The sequence below is a fragment of the Alligator mississippiensis genome, chromosome 1, assembly GCF_030867095.1.
Source record: "Alligator mississippiensis isolate rAllMis1 chromosome 1, rAllMis1, whole genome shotgun sequence".
Classification (NCBI taxonomy): domain Eukaryota; kingdom Metazoa; phylum Chordata; order Crocodylia; family Alligatoridae; genus Alligator; species Alligator mississippiensis.
Genome location: NC_081824.1, coordinates 429728304 through 429746230, shown reverse-complemented (window position 1 = coordinate 429746230; position 17927 = coordinate 429728304). Strand labels below are relative to the sequence as shown.

At 45.2% G+C, this 17927-nt stretch overlaps 1 protein-coding gene across 4 annotated transcripts in view; it reads right to left on the bottom strand.

Moving 5' to 3' along the window:
* The window catches only part of ATP8A2 (ATPase phospholipid transporting 8A2), a 555201-nt gene that overhangs the window by 442646 nt on the left and 94628 nt on the right, over positions 1–17927 (bottom strand). For all 4 annotated transcript variants that reach the window (XM_014595931.3, XM_059720367.1, XM_059720374.1 and 1 more), the window contains 4 exons: positions 12106–12175; positions 7562–7689; positions 5576–5687; positions 1332–1497 (listed from right to left, as the gene is read on the bottom strand). In XM_014595931.3, coding sequence (XP_014451417.2) covers positions 1332–1497; positions 5576–5687; positions 7562–7689; positions 12106–12175 — 476 coding nt within the window. The remainder of the gene's footprint in view (positions 1–1331; positions 1498–5575; positions 5688–7561; positions 7690–12105; positions 12176–17927) is intronic.

Genomic DNA, 17927 nt, shown 5'->3' with positions numbered 1-17927 from the left:
TGCTTGTTTCATTGAATAGGCTTTAGTGAAAATCTGTCTAAATATATACAGTCTTCTATCAGAGTCACTGCACTCCTAAGAGATGAGATCTTTTTCAGTAAGACTACCATAACTGCAGTTCATCTGAAACAATAAGTGACAGGTCTGCCACTGCCAGGAGTCTTACCACTACCAGAAAAAATATTCACACAATGTCAGTGACATGAATTTATGTTTTCACATCTGTGTCTGCAGATAGCGACAATAACATACCACCAGCATCTGACACCATTTTTTAGCTAATATAAATGAAGAGGCAAAAATCTCTCTTCTGCACAATGACTTCTATTCTATCCTGAAGTACTTCTACAATATCTATACCTATTTATTCCCATCTAACCTGTAAAAATAGCAAAAAACTTAAATCAAGCAAAACCCCTATATCTCTTTACAGGATAAGCAGCAAAATTACACCTCAGTATTATGAGCTAGAATGGCCTGGTGCAGCAGATAGTCACAACAACATTTGGCACTCTGTGATCATTAGTCTTTAGGATGTCCATGCAAGGAACAGCAGCCTCTCCAAGTTACATATAAGGAAACCAAGACACAGAGGGACAGATGATGCCGTGAAAGTTTGAAGTCAATAGAACTCAGCTAATTGACACCAGCAGAGGATGTGGTGCAGAGAGAGTAACTGACTTAAGAATTTAGGTAGACAAAGAGCAGAAAAAGATGAGGCTGATGACACAAACCCTATATATAATGCACTAAACCAATGCCTAAAACACTTTTTTATGGAACTCCAGTAGGGAGATACCTTGGTAACCACTGACTCCCACCCTTGCGTCTCAAATTCCCCTTCATTTCCTGGCAGGGCCATCCCTGGTGGTAGGGGGGCAATCAGGGCGACTGCCCCAGGCCCCATGCTTTGGGAGGCCCCACAGAGCCAGGCCAGCTTCGTGTCCGGCTGCTCACCCCCCCTCCAGTCGCCACGTCCGGACCCTGCACAGGCTGATTTACCCTGAGCCTCGCACCCTGCTACGGTCAGCTGTTTCCTGGCCAACTGCCTAGCAACTTTCACTGCTCTTAGAAGGGATTAGTTTGCATCTCTCAACAACAAATTTCTTGGCAAGTCAGGCTCTAAAATTATAGCAGTAGGTTCTATTGTCAGGTTACACTTATGCTTGGCTTTGCCTTTTTTTTTAAGTTGGTATTATTTATAACAACATTTACAAGTCTTTATGTACTTATTTGTAAAATGCAAGTGAAAGGCCCAGGTTGCTGAATCCTTGAACATTACAAGTTAAGTGGTGTCACACACAATAAGCTTCCTGCAATTGAGCTCTCACCATTTGAGCCAAGGTACCAAATGACTTTGCCGTACGCTCTGTTCCACAGTAAGGCACCCACAGAACTCACAAGAGCCATGACCAGAAGGATGCAGAACAACACCAGGATCTGCATGTTGGTCACCTTCTCCACATTTGATCTCTTCAAAGGTGCTTTGGTTGAGTTCTGAACAAAAGCAGAAACAGCTGTGAGAACTGGTTTAGATAAGGGAATAACAACAGAAAAAATATGGAAGAACTTGAGATCAGAACTGATTTCCTGGAGTCTTAAACCAATAGACCCAGCCATTATGTTTCTTGACACCTTTTCCTATCCAGTTAAATATCCCCTGTCTCCCCGAGTTATGAGGGAAATGTGAACTGTGTGCAGCTATTTCTATAGGCTCAATTAACTCCCCTGCCTGTCACCCTCCTCTGCAATAGCCAAGGCAGGGGAAGATAAGGACATTGGGTCTGTCCTTGGTCCCTTCTATAGCTGTTGGAGAAATGGCAATTCCCACCAACAAGAGAATGCAGGGATTGTAACTTTGCTTAGCTCCTGCCGAGGGTCCTATGATGGTTGGGGGAAATGGTCCCTAAACCTGTCCCTTCCAACCTAGCAAACACAGGAATTTTAGAAGTTATTCAGTAGTAACCATGAAGTCTTTGACTGCCTTAAAACTTAAGAACCACTCTTACACCAGGTGTAACTGGGTTAGAGTCAGTACAGATACACCCTGGAAAAATGACACTCAGGGTATTGTGACACGTGACACTTATTTTGACATATATTTAGACAACAGTAAGCATTCATAAGACTTAGAAAGTTTTCTGAGCAGTCCCACATTAACACTTACAATCATCTAGATATAGATTGTAGTACCACACCAACTACAGTTCAACACCAAGGCTGAGAAGGAAAATCAGCTGGTTTTTGGTCTCAGACCTGGGATCGCACCAGAGCCAATTCAGTACCCCTGTGCAGTAAGGAAGCTGAGAACTAGACAAACACCAGTTTCTTAGGTTCCCATACTCCCACTGCAACAGAGCCAATTCAAGGCACCACTGTGGTGTAGGGGCTTGGAGAGACCAGAGCACTGCACAGGAGCCAGTTCAAGGATCTCGTGCAGAGGAGGAAGCAGGGAGCTACAAATAGTAGCTCCTAGTCTCCTTACTATATCAGAGCCAGTTGGCAGAGTGGGGAGGGAGAACTCCCAAACTGTTTGTCAGGCCTCCGCATCCCAATCACACTGGAGTCTCCCAGTCATATGACCTCCACGGAGCAGTCCAGAGATGAATCCAGGAGAGTGCCGTGGTGTAGTTACACCCCCGTCAATTGCTGTGCCACCCAAAGTTTAAAACTAGCTGCCTGGCAGTGTCAGGAGCATTTCTACTCATGCAGAAGAGAGGAGTCAGTTGAGGTCATGGCTTATAAAACACCCGATTCCTTCTAAACTCTCCATTCCACAGGTGTTATCAACCCTCCCACCTTTTTAATGGTTTTTACTGGTTTCACTAATCAAGCTATTATTTGTTCCACAGTTCTGCTGTCTGTTAGCTGCTCCTTGTAAATGTAGACCGCTTTGAACACTAGCTAAAAACATTAACACAGATGTGGAAATTACTTTCAGTGAATCACTGGGTGCACTGTCAAGATGCTCAAGGAGGCTAGATTTTGTTTTATGAATTTGAAAGAGATGTACATTTAAATCTAAAGGACTACAGTACTAATGAAACATCTTTTGATAATTTCTGCCTAGTCAGTTGTGTTTTTATATATAATACCGAAAATTAAGGCATACTGAGGCAATGTTAAAATTTGTTTTTGCTTTGATGTTAAGCTGAAAAATATAGCTGAAGGACCCGGACCCTAGAGAAAAATGTGCACACTAATCTGTACCCACTTTTCAAAATCCTAAACTGGCCCATGTTAACTCAACCCATGTTAGATAATATGATCTGTAGATATTCTGTGCCAGAAAATACAGAACTTTACTATGCCAGGATGGCACTTAGCATGTATGTTACAACTTTAATACTTGGACACTAGAGTTTTAAGTGCTGCTAGCATGTGCTAAGTGTACCATGTAACAATACCGTCAAACTAGCACACGTTTGGAAAGAGTTTTAATCCCTGGATAGATTTACTTTACTTCACATCCAGCTGAATATTTGGCTTTATAGCCACAGCTCCCACCCTGCAACTTGTTTTGGACAAGGATACCCCACAATCGGTGGGCTCTGCACAGGAACAGAAACAGGAACAGAAGGTTTCCTGCATGAAACTGCTTGAAGGATCAGTAGATGCATACAGTGCCTGTACATGAGCAGCGAGGCTGCTACCATGTGCTGCAATTACAACATGTCAGAGAAGGCTCAGTTAATTGAGTCTGCTGGAGTGTGGTAATTACTGTGTTCCAGCAGACTTCAGCAGACTCCAGCACAGGTTACAGGGGTGGTTGGATGAGAATAAGATAGGATTCAACACTGACAAGCGCAGGGTACTGCACCTAGGGAGAAAGAACCAGCAGCATACCTACAGGCTGGGGAACTCCCTTCTCATCAGCACAGAGCCAGAATAGGATCTTGGAGTCATTATAGACTCCAAGATGAACATGGGCCACCAATGTGGAGACAGTCAGGAAGGCTAACCACACCTTGTCATGCATCCACAGATGCATCACGAGCAGGTTCAAGGAAGTGATCCTCCCCCTCAATGCAACACTGGTCAGGCCGGAGTTGGAGTACTGCGTCCAGTTCTGGGCACTGCACTTCAGGAGGGATGTGAATAACATGGAGAGTGTCCAGAGAAGGGCCACTCGCATGATCAGGGGGCAGCAGGCAGGCCCTACAAGGAGAGGCTATGACACCTGAACCTGTTCAGCCTCCATAAGAAAAGGCTGAAGGGGGATCTGGTAGCCATCTATAAACTGGCCAATGGAGACCAGCAGGCAATGGGAGAGTCCCTGTTCTCCCGAGCACTACCGGGAGTAACAAGGAATAAACGGCCATAAGTTGAGAGAGTACATTCAGGCTAGATATCAGGAGGCACTACTTCACAGTCAGGGCAGCTAGGCTCTGGAACCAACTTCCAAAGGAAGTGGTGCTCGCTCCTGCCCTGCGGCTCTTCAAAAGGAGGCTAGATAATCACTTAGCCGGGGTCATTTGACCCCAGCACTCTTTCCTGCCATGGCAGGGGGTCAGACTTGATGATCTGCTCAGGTCCCTCCTGACCCTACCAACTATGAAACTTTGTGCATCAGTGTCCCTGCAATTAAAAATGGTGGGATGTCGCTTTAACTAATGCTCATTGAATGAGCTTTAAAGTGACCCTGCCACCATTTTTAAGCATGGGGACACCAATACACAAGACACTCTGGGCACTTAAGGTTAGTGGCTCTGAGAGCCACTCTAATTAGACTCCTCCCCCCACTCCTAGAGCACATGTACAAACACCCATAGTAACTCCTACAGTTCTTGGTTGCAGCCATGTTAGTCTAAGGACATAGCCAGACAAGGTTCTTTGGGTAAATGTGATATATTTTATTAGCTGGTTTAATAAAAGATATCACATTTACCCAAATAACCTTGTCTGCCATTGTAACCCCTAGGAATGGTATACTTGCATCTAATAATTCCAGACAACTTCTCTCTACATTACAGCCCATATACTTTTTCTTATGTCAAAGCTCTGCAGAATCACAGTTGGCATGACTGACATTTACTATACAACTTTTGTGTTTTTTCATGAGTGTCACTAAAAGTCCTGCATCATCATAGTTGCACTGGTGACACCCAAAGTGACGCTTACAGAAAAGATTTAAAAATAAAATTAGCAATGTGTTTCTTTCATAAGCCTATGCACAAGCCACACTGTGAGGGCACTTATGATACGCTACGAAGCAACACTGTACTGGGACACTTCGTACTAGCTCTGAGCACACTAGATTCAGACCCATAAGAAGAAATTATTAGCCTAATGCATGGTGCTACACTAATGAAGGTAAGCAGCTTCCAGTTTGGGAGCTAACATGCACAGAAGCTGTCACAGCACAGTACTGCTTTACACCGCACAAAGATGTATAAAGACACATAAGCAAAAGGCATCCCCATATTACCTGGGGCCCCTAGAGGCTACTTCAATACAAATAATAACCGAAGCTTTATTTTTGCCTCATCAATTCCCAAAGCCAGGCAGAGCATAGGAAAAATTTAAAATGTTTTTTCTCATCAGTATATGCACTATTATATCCAAACCACTTTACCTGCATGAGTTTTGTATCGTGTCCTGTATACACGACTACGCCCAGAACCCACTGAGTGTTCCTAAGCTGTGCACCTCTTAGCAAGATCTGATCTGGCCCAACTGGAACTGGACTAGAAACCAAGGGAAAAACAAATTAATTAATTAATTAATTAATTAAAAAATGAGAAGTGTATTTTTAGGTTATTCCGAAAACACTTTAAAGTTCTAAATTGTTTCATCTCCTTAATTTCATTTCAAAACACTTAGGAGGAAATTAATAGTTCAGTACATCAGAAACATCAGAAAGCTGCGCACTCAATGCATTGGATTCAATTCTCAATTGCAGACAGCAAGATTGGGGAGATGCAAAGGAGCTATTTGAAGTTTTCTGATTGTGAGGACAGCTGTCACGCAACCTTAGTACCCACCATAATTCAGATCAGCCTCAAGAGTGCTCTAGACCAATGTTTCTCAACTTGTGGGTCACGATCCAAAAGAGGGTCGCAAGAATATCTGAAAGGATTGCAAAGTCACAGAAAAAAAATGCAAAAGCACGGGTTTCCCCTTGCAAGCTAGCAGCCTTCCATGGGCACTGGCAGGGCCGGGGGCTACAAGTCAGCAATAAGGGGTACCAGCAGGGCTGAGGGGCTCAGGAGTGAGGGAGTCAGGAGTGAGGGGCACTGGCAATTTGCACTGTGGAAATTGCACAATGATGAATGCCACTTGGGAGTAATGGAGGGCTACACGTTGATACTACTGTTCATGTTTTCCTCTTAATGTTGATTTCTGTCTTTAAAATTAAGACTGTTGAGCTGCTTTAACTTGTAGTGTATAATAAGTATTCTGGGACCAGAATACTTGTGAGCATTTTACATGTGCTCCCAGCACAGTGCCAGATGCTTTTAATTAGCAAGCTGCACTAATTAAAAGCATTCGCGTGTCATGTGCATCAGTGGCATAGCATGTCTCCACGCTGAGAAAATGGCAGCAGAGCATTTTGAATTAAAGCACATCAAACATGTTTTATTTCAAAGCACACCACTGCCATTTTCTCCGCGCAGAGACATGCTGTGCCACTGATGCACATGACGTGCAAGGCTGCCAGACTGCGTTAATTTACATGCTCCAGCAGGCTCAATTAATCGAGTCTACTCCAGCGTGCTGGATTTCCAGCGCATCAAAGCAAGCTCTCCACAACCGTGCAAGTGCCCTAGGTGTTTTCTAATTAAATTATTTACTGGGTCAGGACTGGCCATGAAAGTTTACAGATGGGTTCTGGTACAAAAAAGGTTGAGAACCACTGCTTTAAAATTACATCTTACCCAATGTGATTTCTGTACATTAGACACTAGGTAGATATTAAAAACAAAAACAAAAAAACAGAGCCATAATAAACACTCAGTCTCAAATAGAATATTCTTCATGGTCATCAACATCTTTAGAAGCCAGCACAAGGCAATACTGGGAGTTTGGTGACCTTAGTGCTTTTCACAGCTTGGTCACTGACCTACACATTACCTTGGGCAAGTCAGTTCCTTTCTCTATGCCTTAGTTGCTATGTAAGAGGTGCATAAATGACACTTGCTCTCCTTTTTGAAGCGCTTAAAATTTTACAAATTCTAGAAGGGCCAAGTTACTTTAGTTGCCTATAAAATGTTAATCTTTGAATTTGGAAGCATGTAAGGTTTTTCCTTTTTTTTGTCAAGGGTTCGGGAGGAGAAAGATCCCCCTCAACAGCAAGGCTGATTACAAACTTAACCATTAAGAGGCTTCTCCCGTAATGCAGAACTGGGACTGGAGCCCTTGTCCTCTAGTTCCAAAGTCACTGGCTTTAAGCCCTGGAAGCAAAGAGTCAAGTCAATAGAGCTATGCCACTTTAAACTAGCTAAGGAACATCATTAGCAGTCACCCAAAGAAATTTCTTTATGTTCTCTCTAAAGTACGACAGAGGGCAACACACATCCAAAAAGTGTTTCTTAACTGAAGGCAACTGTAGTTTTGATACCTTTGGCCATCTAAACGCAAATTTCCAATGAAGTCATAGAGGTGGCGGTTGGGTCCTTCACACTCAATCTTCCCAGACACTTTCATCAAATCATCTCTTGACTGGAGGCTAGCAGTTTGTGACAGCCCCTAAGGAGACCAACCAGAGGAGACAGCTGTCAGATCAAGTGTTCTTGTCAGCTTAACTTACAGGCATTATTCTGCTATAGACTCCACTGTCTCACAGGCAGAACAACTGTACTTCATGCTTCTTGAAGTAATGATGTTCATGAGCTACACAGAAGCACTGGCCTACCAAAAATATTTTTTTATATTTAACACAGATGAGTGTAGTCACAGTTTCTCTCTTGCCCAAGTACACTAGCTGGAATAAGGAACCCCATGTTATCTGTATAGCCACTTAGCCCCAAAGCAGGAGCAGGCTTCAGCAAGCTGCTTTGTTTCCCCAACTTGGCATGGGAGCATAAAAAGGTATAAATGTTGCATATGACACCAAGCTGGGGGGAGTAGTACATACACTGCTGGATGGTAGGGCTAGGATTCAGACAGACCTAGACAAATTGGACCACAAGAAGCCTCATGAGGGTCGACAAGAGCAAGTGCTAAGTCCTGCACTTAGGACAGAAGAATCCCATGCACCAGTACAGGTTGGGGGCTGACTGGCTAAGCAACAACTCCTGGTGCTGCACTTCAGGAAGGATGTGGAAAAGCTTGAGAGAGTCCAAAGGAGGGACATACACATGATTAGAGACCTAGAGACCAGGTCATAAGAGCCAAGGCTGAAAGACTTGGGACTGTTCAGCCTGGAGAAGAGAAGACTCAGAGGGGACTTGGTGGCAACCTATAAATATATCGGGGCGTACATCAGGGCCTGGGGGAGCATCTATTCACAAAGACCCCCAAGGGAGGACAAGAAATAATGGGCACAAACTGACTGATGATCACTTCAGACTAGACACAAGGAAAAACTTCTTTACAAGTCAAGTGCCAAGGATTTGGAACAGGCTCTCCTTAGAGGTGGTACAGTCACCCACCCTGGCAATCTTAAAAATGCATCTTGATGCCTACCATGCGGTGGGATCATTTGACCTCAGCAGTCTTTCCGGCACATATGCAAGGGGCTAAACCCAATGACCTGTAAAGTCCTTTCCAGCCCCTAACAACTATGAAACTATGCAGAAAAGGACTTGGAGGTTACAGTGGAGAATAAGCTAGATATTAGTCAACAGTGTGCCTTTGTTGCCAAAAAAGGCTAACAGGATACTGTGCTGCATTTGTAGGATAGTGGCCAGCAGATGGAGGGAAATAATTATTTCCCTCTATTCAGCACTGGTAAAGCCACATCTGGAGTACTGTGTCCAGTTTGGGCCCTCCACTCCAGAAAGGATGTGGACAAGTTGGAGAGAGTCCAGCAGAGGGCAACAAAAATGGTTAGGGTGCTGGGACACAACTTCTGAGGACAGTCTGAGGGAACTGGGCTTGTGCAGTCTGGAGAAGAGAAGACAGAGGGGGTTTAATAAAGCTTTCAACTATCTGAAGGGTGGTTCCAAAGAGGATGGAGCTAGACTGTTCTCAGCAGTGGCAGATGACAGAACAAGAAGCACTGCTCTCAAGTTGCAGCAAGGGAAGTTTAGTCTAGATATTAGGAATAATCTTCTCACAAGGATAGTAATTAAAACTGGAACAGGTTACCCAGAGAGGTTGTAGCATCTCCATTCTTAGAAGTTTTTAAGACCCAGCTAGACAAAGCTTTGGCTGGGATAATATACTTGGGGGTGGTCCTGCTTTGAACAAGGAGTTGGACTAGTCTCCCGAAGTCCCCTCCAACTCTAATCTTCTATGATTCTATGAAATGACAGAAGCCTTAGATCACAGAAATCACAGAAATGTAGGGCTGGAAGAGACCTCCAGAGGTCATTTAGTTCAGCCCTCTACCTGAGGCAAGATCACCCCTAACCAAACCATCCTACATAAATCCATCATCTCTTCCATTAGCAATGCTACTACACACAGTCAGCCCTGACAGCCACAAGTCATACACCCTAACCCGCCACAGGTAAAGCAGGGCATGGCAGCAGGGCATGCAGGACCATGGCAGCAAATATCCTGCTGCTGGAAAGATTGTAAAATACACTTGAGAGGGCCATACCCACTGCTACAAAACCCTCCACAGTACATGCCATTCTGACCATGGGGTAAAATTCTTTCTTGACCCTAAACACAGCAATCTGTCTGACCCTGAGCAAGGGGCCAAGACCCTCTGGCCAGGAATCTCTGTGTTTCAGTCCAAGCAGAGGAACTGGCACACCCCAGTCAAAATCCCCAGCCTTGGCTGCAGCCAAAACTCAATGTTTCTGCTCCCACACAGTATAAACATAGCTACACTGACACATGTGCTAAGTTGCATTCTACCCTCTGGGCTACTACTAGACCTGTACAACACTGCTCTGCTCCTGCTCAAAGCTATTTACTGACCCACCATCTAGCTGTAACCTTATAAGCTATTTTCTGACATTCAGAAGCCATTGCCCTGATTCTCTAATACCTTGTACCTTAGGCAAATAGCTACACTGGAGCCAACATAGCAGAAGATGGGTTGAAATCCTTGCTGTTCTGTTTTTATTCCCACATCTCATTGCCTTTGCTCAAGTGATGCTGCACCTATTGTTTGGCCACTGGAGAATTAGGCCCAGATTTTTAAATGGAGTGGCCAAAAATAAATAACATCTTCAGAGATCCTTGTCTCAGACTACTATACCTAAGCTCATGCTAGTACATTTTCTCAAACGTCACACATGCGAGTCAACAGAAATGTTTTCAAATACTAATTGTAAATTACAATTTTATTTTAAAATTCTGATCCAGACTCATTTCTATTAATTCTGTGTCTTAGGAAAAGAATTAAAACATTTAAGTAAACTCTTTCCAAATACCCACCCATGTATGTACTATTCAAGAGGAATTTGAAAAGAAGCCTATGAATTCCAAGATCTGAAAAGGCAATTCTTAAACAGCGCTGGAAAATCCAAGGTGAACTCAATTACTTGCCATAAGTGAAGAGCAAACTAAATGAAAAAGCCCAAAGCATTCAAGAAGGACCTCTACCTTTCATAAATAAAGGACAGCGTTAACAGAAACTAGATCTGTTTTTGGCAGCTAAATCCCAAAACTGACCACAATCATGATGCATAATAATCAAATAATAGAAAATACATTTGTGAGGGCTTATTGCACTTCAAAGTCAGCACTTTCCTATATATGCTATTATTTTACAATAATTTATTTGATTTGTTAAAAGTTTGGTAATGAGATGTGTGCGTTTCCAAGTGCTACCTTAATTGTTAGCATGTAGGTATCTGAAACTGCTTCAGTCGCATGCAACTGCACCACAGTATGCTCAGTGGGGCCTCCTCCTGCCCACACTAGGTTTACACCTGCAAAGCTTCAGTGACTGTAGTGGTGTCGCTTCCATTTTACACTTGTATATTTGAACAGTGTAAATCATTTCTTTAATCTCTAATGATTTTATATTTTCTGAACATTTAAACAAATCAAGTTGTTCCTCTCACAAATAAACAAGTATGAAACTGTAAAGAGTAAGGTATAATGGATAAAATGTATAGTCACACAAGCTGTCTAGGGGATCATCTATACAATACAAGGCAGCACTGTGTTGCAACATGCTGCTCCTCCTCCAAGCCAGAACCCATTCAGCTACATATGTATCATTCACATGAAGCACTAACCCTGTAAAGGAGCTATACCACCTCCAAGTCTGAGCATGCAAAGCAGATGCTGTGCCTCAGGACAGTACCACCTTCAATTATAAAGATGAACTCAAAGACAGCTTGTGGGAAGGCCAGATTCTTCTTTAAAACCACTTTTTAGCTGTCATTTAAGTACAAAGCAGGTGGCCTGTCATGTACAAATCTCCAAGGTCTATTTATACTGCCTAGGAGGTGCAAAGTGGCATTAGTGCCAGTGAGAATCAGGTCTACAGGCTTTGCAATATGACTTGAAGGTCAATTACAGGTTCTGTCAAACCAAGAAGAAAGAAATTAGTGTTTCATGTACTTTACAAACATTCAATTACTGCAGTGCTGAGCATTTGCTCACAGTTATTATAGATAGTAACAATAAGGCAGAAAGGTGAAGAATTTGCTGAAGATCATAAAAGGACTGGAGTAAGGCACCACAGCCAGGATGAACCCTATTTTCATTCCCAAAATTTAAAACTACTAAACCAATGCTGCCCTCTGGTTCAGTGACTCAAAAAAAACTTGTACATCAAGTATCATTACCAGCATTCAACAGATATTGGAATTGGCACATAAAATATAGACCACTAAATCAGGATTTTACAGCTAAGCTTGTTGGAAAAGACAGCATATAAAAATTAAATAAATCAATAGGTTAGGAGTAAAACCAGTTCACCAGACAACCCCAGGTCCATTATGACAGCCAGATCAGGCTCCCTGATTCACCTGTTTAAAGCACAGAATGGAGCGAATATCAAAGAAAAAAAAATTCAACCAAGATTTTTACCTGTCGTATCTTAAGATTAGTTTCTCCATCGAGATTTGATGTTTCAATATAGCACATGGCTTGAGGTTCACTGTAAAGTAGTAGAGGAAAATTGTCAATCTATAAGTTTTTATATAACAATTACTTACAGTGCATTAGTACTTTAAAATACTTAACTTCAGTTGTACGTTGTATGGAAAAGAAGTCAAATACTGAGTATGTATGAAGGCAATTTTTATACAGGTGCAAATGAAAATTACTTAATTGAAAAATTACTAAATCCATCTGTTAAGAGAATCACTTCCCCCAAAGAAGTCAACACACAATATCCTGCAAAGAGGTTTAAAGAGGTTTACATTAAGTACACATCCTATCCAGACTATTAAAAGATGCTCTGCTTCATTTCTTCACATTATTTAATAAACTCAATATTTCACTTATCAACAATTATCCTTAAAGCTTGCAGTGTTTCTTAACCAGGAGGCAGGCAATTATTTCGGCTGGAAGGCCACTTAATGAGTTTTGGTGAGCTGTCAAGGGCTGCAAGGGTAGCCTTGTCCTTTGATGGGTGCCCCGCCCCCTGGTTGCCATCTTGGGACCAGAAGTTCCACCCCCTTACCCCTGGCATTTGCCACCGGAAGTCCCTTCCCTTGCCCCTAAGGTATTCCTTTTGGCAGGGAGGGTGCTGCCATCTTGTACTAGAAAAAAGAAACCAAAACAAATCGTATACTAAAAATAAAATCAAAACATCTACTATAATTTATTTTAATTGTATTTTAAAAATATTTTTTTCCTGATTTGTGTGCGTTTGTATAGTGTATATAAAGGTGATTGCATAATACCTCAAAATACAGTCTTACTCTTGTATATTGGGTAGGTGGGCCTGTTGGGGATGTTGCCCACATTTTCCACCACTTTAGTGCCCTAAGAACCAGGGGTTCTCCTCCCAAATGGAGGGGAAGCAAAGAGCTGGATCAATATTGCCTTAAAGTATGCTTCTGCTTTCTCTAAATGAGAGCCCAGCAGCAGGAGTGAGAGGGGGAGTAGACGCTGGAGGCGAGGGGAAGCTGGCATGCCTCAACAGGGCTTTTTCTCTCTCCTCACCTCCAGCTGCAGCTTCTGCTCTTGCCGCACCGTGCAGCACCACTTGGGGCAGAGGGAGCTTCCTTCACCCTGACCACTTCAGCTCAACTCGTGGAGCTCTGGCTCCAGCTCCCAGATGCTTTCCATGCACTCTGCCTGTAGAAGCTGTTCATCATACCAGGCAGGCAGAGCTTGAACTGGAGCTCCTGGAGCTAGGTTGAAGCTGTCGGGCTGAAGGAAGCTCCTCCTGCCCCAAATGGCACTGCATGGTGCAGCAGAAGCAGAAGTCGCAGATGGAGGCAAGGGGAGAAAAACAGCCCTGCCAGACCTGGCAGCTTCTGCCCAGCATGTGGAGCTCTAGCTGCAGCTCCCAGATGCCTTGCACCTGGACACCTTCCATTTTCCAAGGTGTCCGGGAGCTCGAGCCAGAGCTCCACGTGTTGGGCAGAAGTCACAGGACTGAAGCTTCCCACCTGCACACCCAGAATGGCATGGCAGTGGCAGCTAGAGGTGAGTGGGACAGAACAGCAGGCGTGGTGGCAGCTGCCAGGCTCAGGGCCCAACAGCACCTCTGAGCTGTCCCGGGAAGCCTGCTCCCCAGCCAGCCTTCACCTGTGTTGCCAGGCTGGGCTGTCATGTAGCCACAACCCACTCGGAAGGGCCCTGCTCCCATGGGCCGGCCCCAGAGGGTCCTTCCAAGCTGGCTGGGGCTCCATGACAGCCCCACCCAGGGCTCCATGACAGCCCCACCCAGCTTGGGTGTGGCAGAGACAGGAATAATTTGGCCGTGCAGCCCCCGTTCCTCCAGCCCAGTCTAGCCCTCTGCCTCCACCCTCAGCAGCAAACACAGGTCAGCTCAGCTCAGCTCAGTCCCACAGCCCAAGCCACTGGCAAGGCAAGTGGATGGTGGGGACCAAGCCACCTAGTTCTGACCATGCTCCCTTTCCCCTGCCACTGGAAAAATGGGTGACAGAGGGCACAGTCCCCCAGTAGCAGAGGTGGGGAAATAAACCCCATCCCTGCTCCCTTTGCCTAAGGGGGGGGAGGGGCATGCCTCTGGCCACACACCCAGTCAGGCTAGAGAGCAGAGGGGAAGAGCCAGCCCAGCTCTTTGGAGCAGAGATCACAGTCTAGCCCAGGGCTGGGATGCTGGAGGACTCTGGTTTAACTTGAGCCAGGAAAGGATCTGGGACAGAATTTGCAAATGCTGGTTTGACACAAATCAGTTAAGTCTGATACTACATTCAACCAGGTTTATCTTAAACCAGTTTTGGCCACTTTGAAACTGGTTTATGTGCACTGAACTTATGTTCTGTTACAGGTTTAAACCAGTTTCTGATCACTTAAACCGAGTTATGTGGAACTTATGTCCCTAGCCAATATGTCTGGCAAACCATCACCAAGCAGGGCCCGAAACAGTTCACCCAGAATCCCCACATCACCCGCCTCTCTCAGCCTTTCACATGTGATTAGTGTGGCCCCACCCTCCATGAGATGGAGCCAGACCAGGCTGCCTGCACCTCATCTGCATAGAAATTTTTGGAGGATCAAGGATCCCAGAACTCATGACAAGAACACTCAGTCCGAATCATGAATGGGGGGCTAATTAGCACATGGATCCTTTGTAGGTGGGGCAGGGTGCCTGGAGTACACACATACTGAGCAGTGCTGAGCTGTGGGGTCACCATGGACTGAAGCACTGTTGACTCTGCTGGGGCCCAGGCCAATGAACTCTATGGTGGATCATAAGCCTTTTGGCTCTGGATTAATATCATGCATAACTCATATAAGTAGATGCAAAAGTGCTGCTTAAAAGTGTGTTTGTGAAGTACCTGTGCTAAAACTTGCAGCAGTTTCAAAAAAGTCAAAATGCATCAATTCTGAATGAATTAAGTCTATAGGAACCTGTGATTTGCTGACAGAAAAATTACTACAGTTACGTTTACTTAGGGTATGCAGTTGGCGGGCCGAAGGGGGGGGGGGGGGTAAAGTGCAGGAGGGCTAACCTGACCCCCAGATTTATTTTCCTTGCTGTAGCAGTGGAAGGGGGACAAATTCAAGGCAGAACTCCAATAATTAAATTCTATACCTGGAACACTGTAACAAATGTATAAATTCATCATATACAGAATCTAAATACTGGGAAGGTCACCTTGTATTCAAGTAAATACAGTAGTTGACCCCTATTTTAAAAACAGGCCCTTCGGGTACCCCTACTTTTAGCTGACCAACTTGAATTATGATTAAGTTACCAATATTCTCCAGAGAGAGTTCCACAAGGGAAATGAGGGTCTGCTAAGTTGGGGATGCCAAAAAACAGAATTCCTCCAATCCTTAAAAGACTTCTGAGAATTTAGATATTTCTTTTTACCTTTTACAATCCATTTACCTAAAAGAGAGCACTGCTCCCTCAAAGGGAAGTTAGAAAAAGTTTGGAAGTGAGAGCATCTGTTAACTGTTGCCTTTTCCAGGAGGGAAATACAGCACCTGAGGACCACAGCAGTTTGTGGTGTTTTTACACTGCCACTCCTCTTAAAGTAGCAGTGGCCACTAAGCCGCCTCCTCTGATTTTGGGGTGAAATAGAGACTTGGGGGAGGAAGGAAAGAATCTTCAGGGTTGTCTCCACTGCACAGTTCACTTAAGTTCTAACTTAAGCATTGCCCCAAACTTGATTGGGCCCTCAGCGGACTTCATTTCTCAGCAGCCCATGCATGCATCGCTGTGGCCAGTTTCCATGAAGACCACAACAGCAATGGGGCTGACAGCACCAAGCCAAGAATTTCATGGGGACCAGCCCCAGCAGCACCGGCAGGGTAGACAGCTGGGTGGGGAGCTTCTCTGGGCCTGGGATCTTGCAGCAGTGATGGTGTGCTCTGGAGTGGGGGCAGACTGCAGTCTACTGCCCACATGCCCCAGCAGTAACTTGAGTGAACTCTGTAGTGAAAATATAACATTAAAAACAAAGGCAGGCAAAATACAGCTTTCAGGCTGCATCCAGCCTACCAGGCAAACTCACCTGGCCTGCAGGCACCTGCCAATTAATTGTACCCCAACTAGCCCACGTACCGTGCTCCCACCCTTGTCCGTGGAAGGGCCCAGACCAGTCAGCACATAGCTTCCAGGTTGGGCTGCTGCTGCCACTGCTTCAGCCACCAGGGGACATGCTCAGCTCCTCAGTGTCCAGCACCTAACTCCTTGTCTCCCTGCTGCAAGTAGGGAAGTGGCAGGGATACAAGGAGTAGGTGCAAGCAGAGGGCAAGGGAGCATGTGGCTGGGGAGAGCGCAGAACTCAAGTGGCCAAGGTGTGGGCACGAGGGAGGATGGAAGAGCTGTGGGGATGCCCCTCATCATACTCCCCCATGGCACACAGCCCCTACCTCCAGTGGCAGCAGCAACAGCAGGTGGGGGCCCTCAGGGTGCTCACAGACTGTGATGATGTTGCTGCCCAGCAGCATGTGGCTCCAGCCAGAGCTGCACATGCCAGCAAGGAGTGCAGCCAGGGCAGTCCACCTCTATCATGTGGGGCTCTCTGCGATGCATCTGCAGCTCCCAGCACTCACGCGCCACCAGAGGAAGTCCTGCATAATGGATCCGGCTGCTTTCCCCACTGCCTGCCACCATGTGCAGCTGCTAGGACTCTGCCATAAGTGGCGGGGAGCCCCGCACCCTGCTTCTGCAGTGGCAGAGAGCAGGAACGGCAGTCAGCTCCATCACACGGGGCTTCCCCCAGTGGCACATGAGTGCTGGGAGCCCTGCATGATAGAGGCAAGCTGGCCTGGCTGAACTCCTTGCTGCCATTTACATTTCTGGCTGGAGCCACATGCCACTGGGTGGCAGCACCTGCATGGGCCATGAGCACTGAGGGCCCCCACCTGCTGCTCCCACCACCACAGCAGCAGGGTCTGTGCACCACAGGGGGAGTGTTTGGGGGGTTGCCAGAGCCCCTGCACCTCCCCTCACACCCCACAACCCCCCCGACATATATACACACCCCGCAATGTACCCTATGCCTCCCCACATAGCCACACCCTCTCACAAACCCCACATACACATCCCACCCCAACCATACCCCCCACACACACACCCAACCACAATATATAAGAGTAAGACTATTTTTGAGCTATTATGCAATCGCCTCTATACACACACACACACACACACACACACTACACAAACCATGACAAAAATATTTTTTGTAGTTAGTTAAAAGTAAGTTCTAGTAGATGTTTGACTTTTAGTATATGAATTGGGTTTTTTTGGTTCAGAAAGGAGTACTTCCAGGTGAAGGGGAGGGACTTCCAGTAGAAAAGGTATGGGGTTAGGGGCAGGACTTCCAGGCCAAAGATGGCAACCAGGGGGTGAAGTACCTGTCAAGGGACGGGGCTACTTTTGCAACCCTCAATAGCTCACCAAAAAACTCATTAAGTGGCCTTCCAACCAAAATAATTACCCACCTGTGTATTAGAATATGACATGCATACTGGGGGAGGACATCAAGAGCAGGAGAACCAGCTGAAAATTATTCAACGACATTAACAAAGGGAAATAGTATTAAAGATAAATACTTCTGATCAACACCAAAAGCACTTAGCTTCAAAATACTCTGAGACACTCCTTGAGGAGTGCAGAGTGTAGTCAAATTGCTTTATCAAACCAATATCACATCTGACAAAATTTGTTAAAAGCCAACTTACATGTTACTTCAATTAAAGCATGTATAAGCACCACCAATTAGAAAACCAGTTTGCCTGATGGTTCT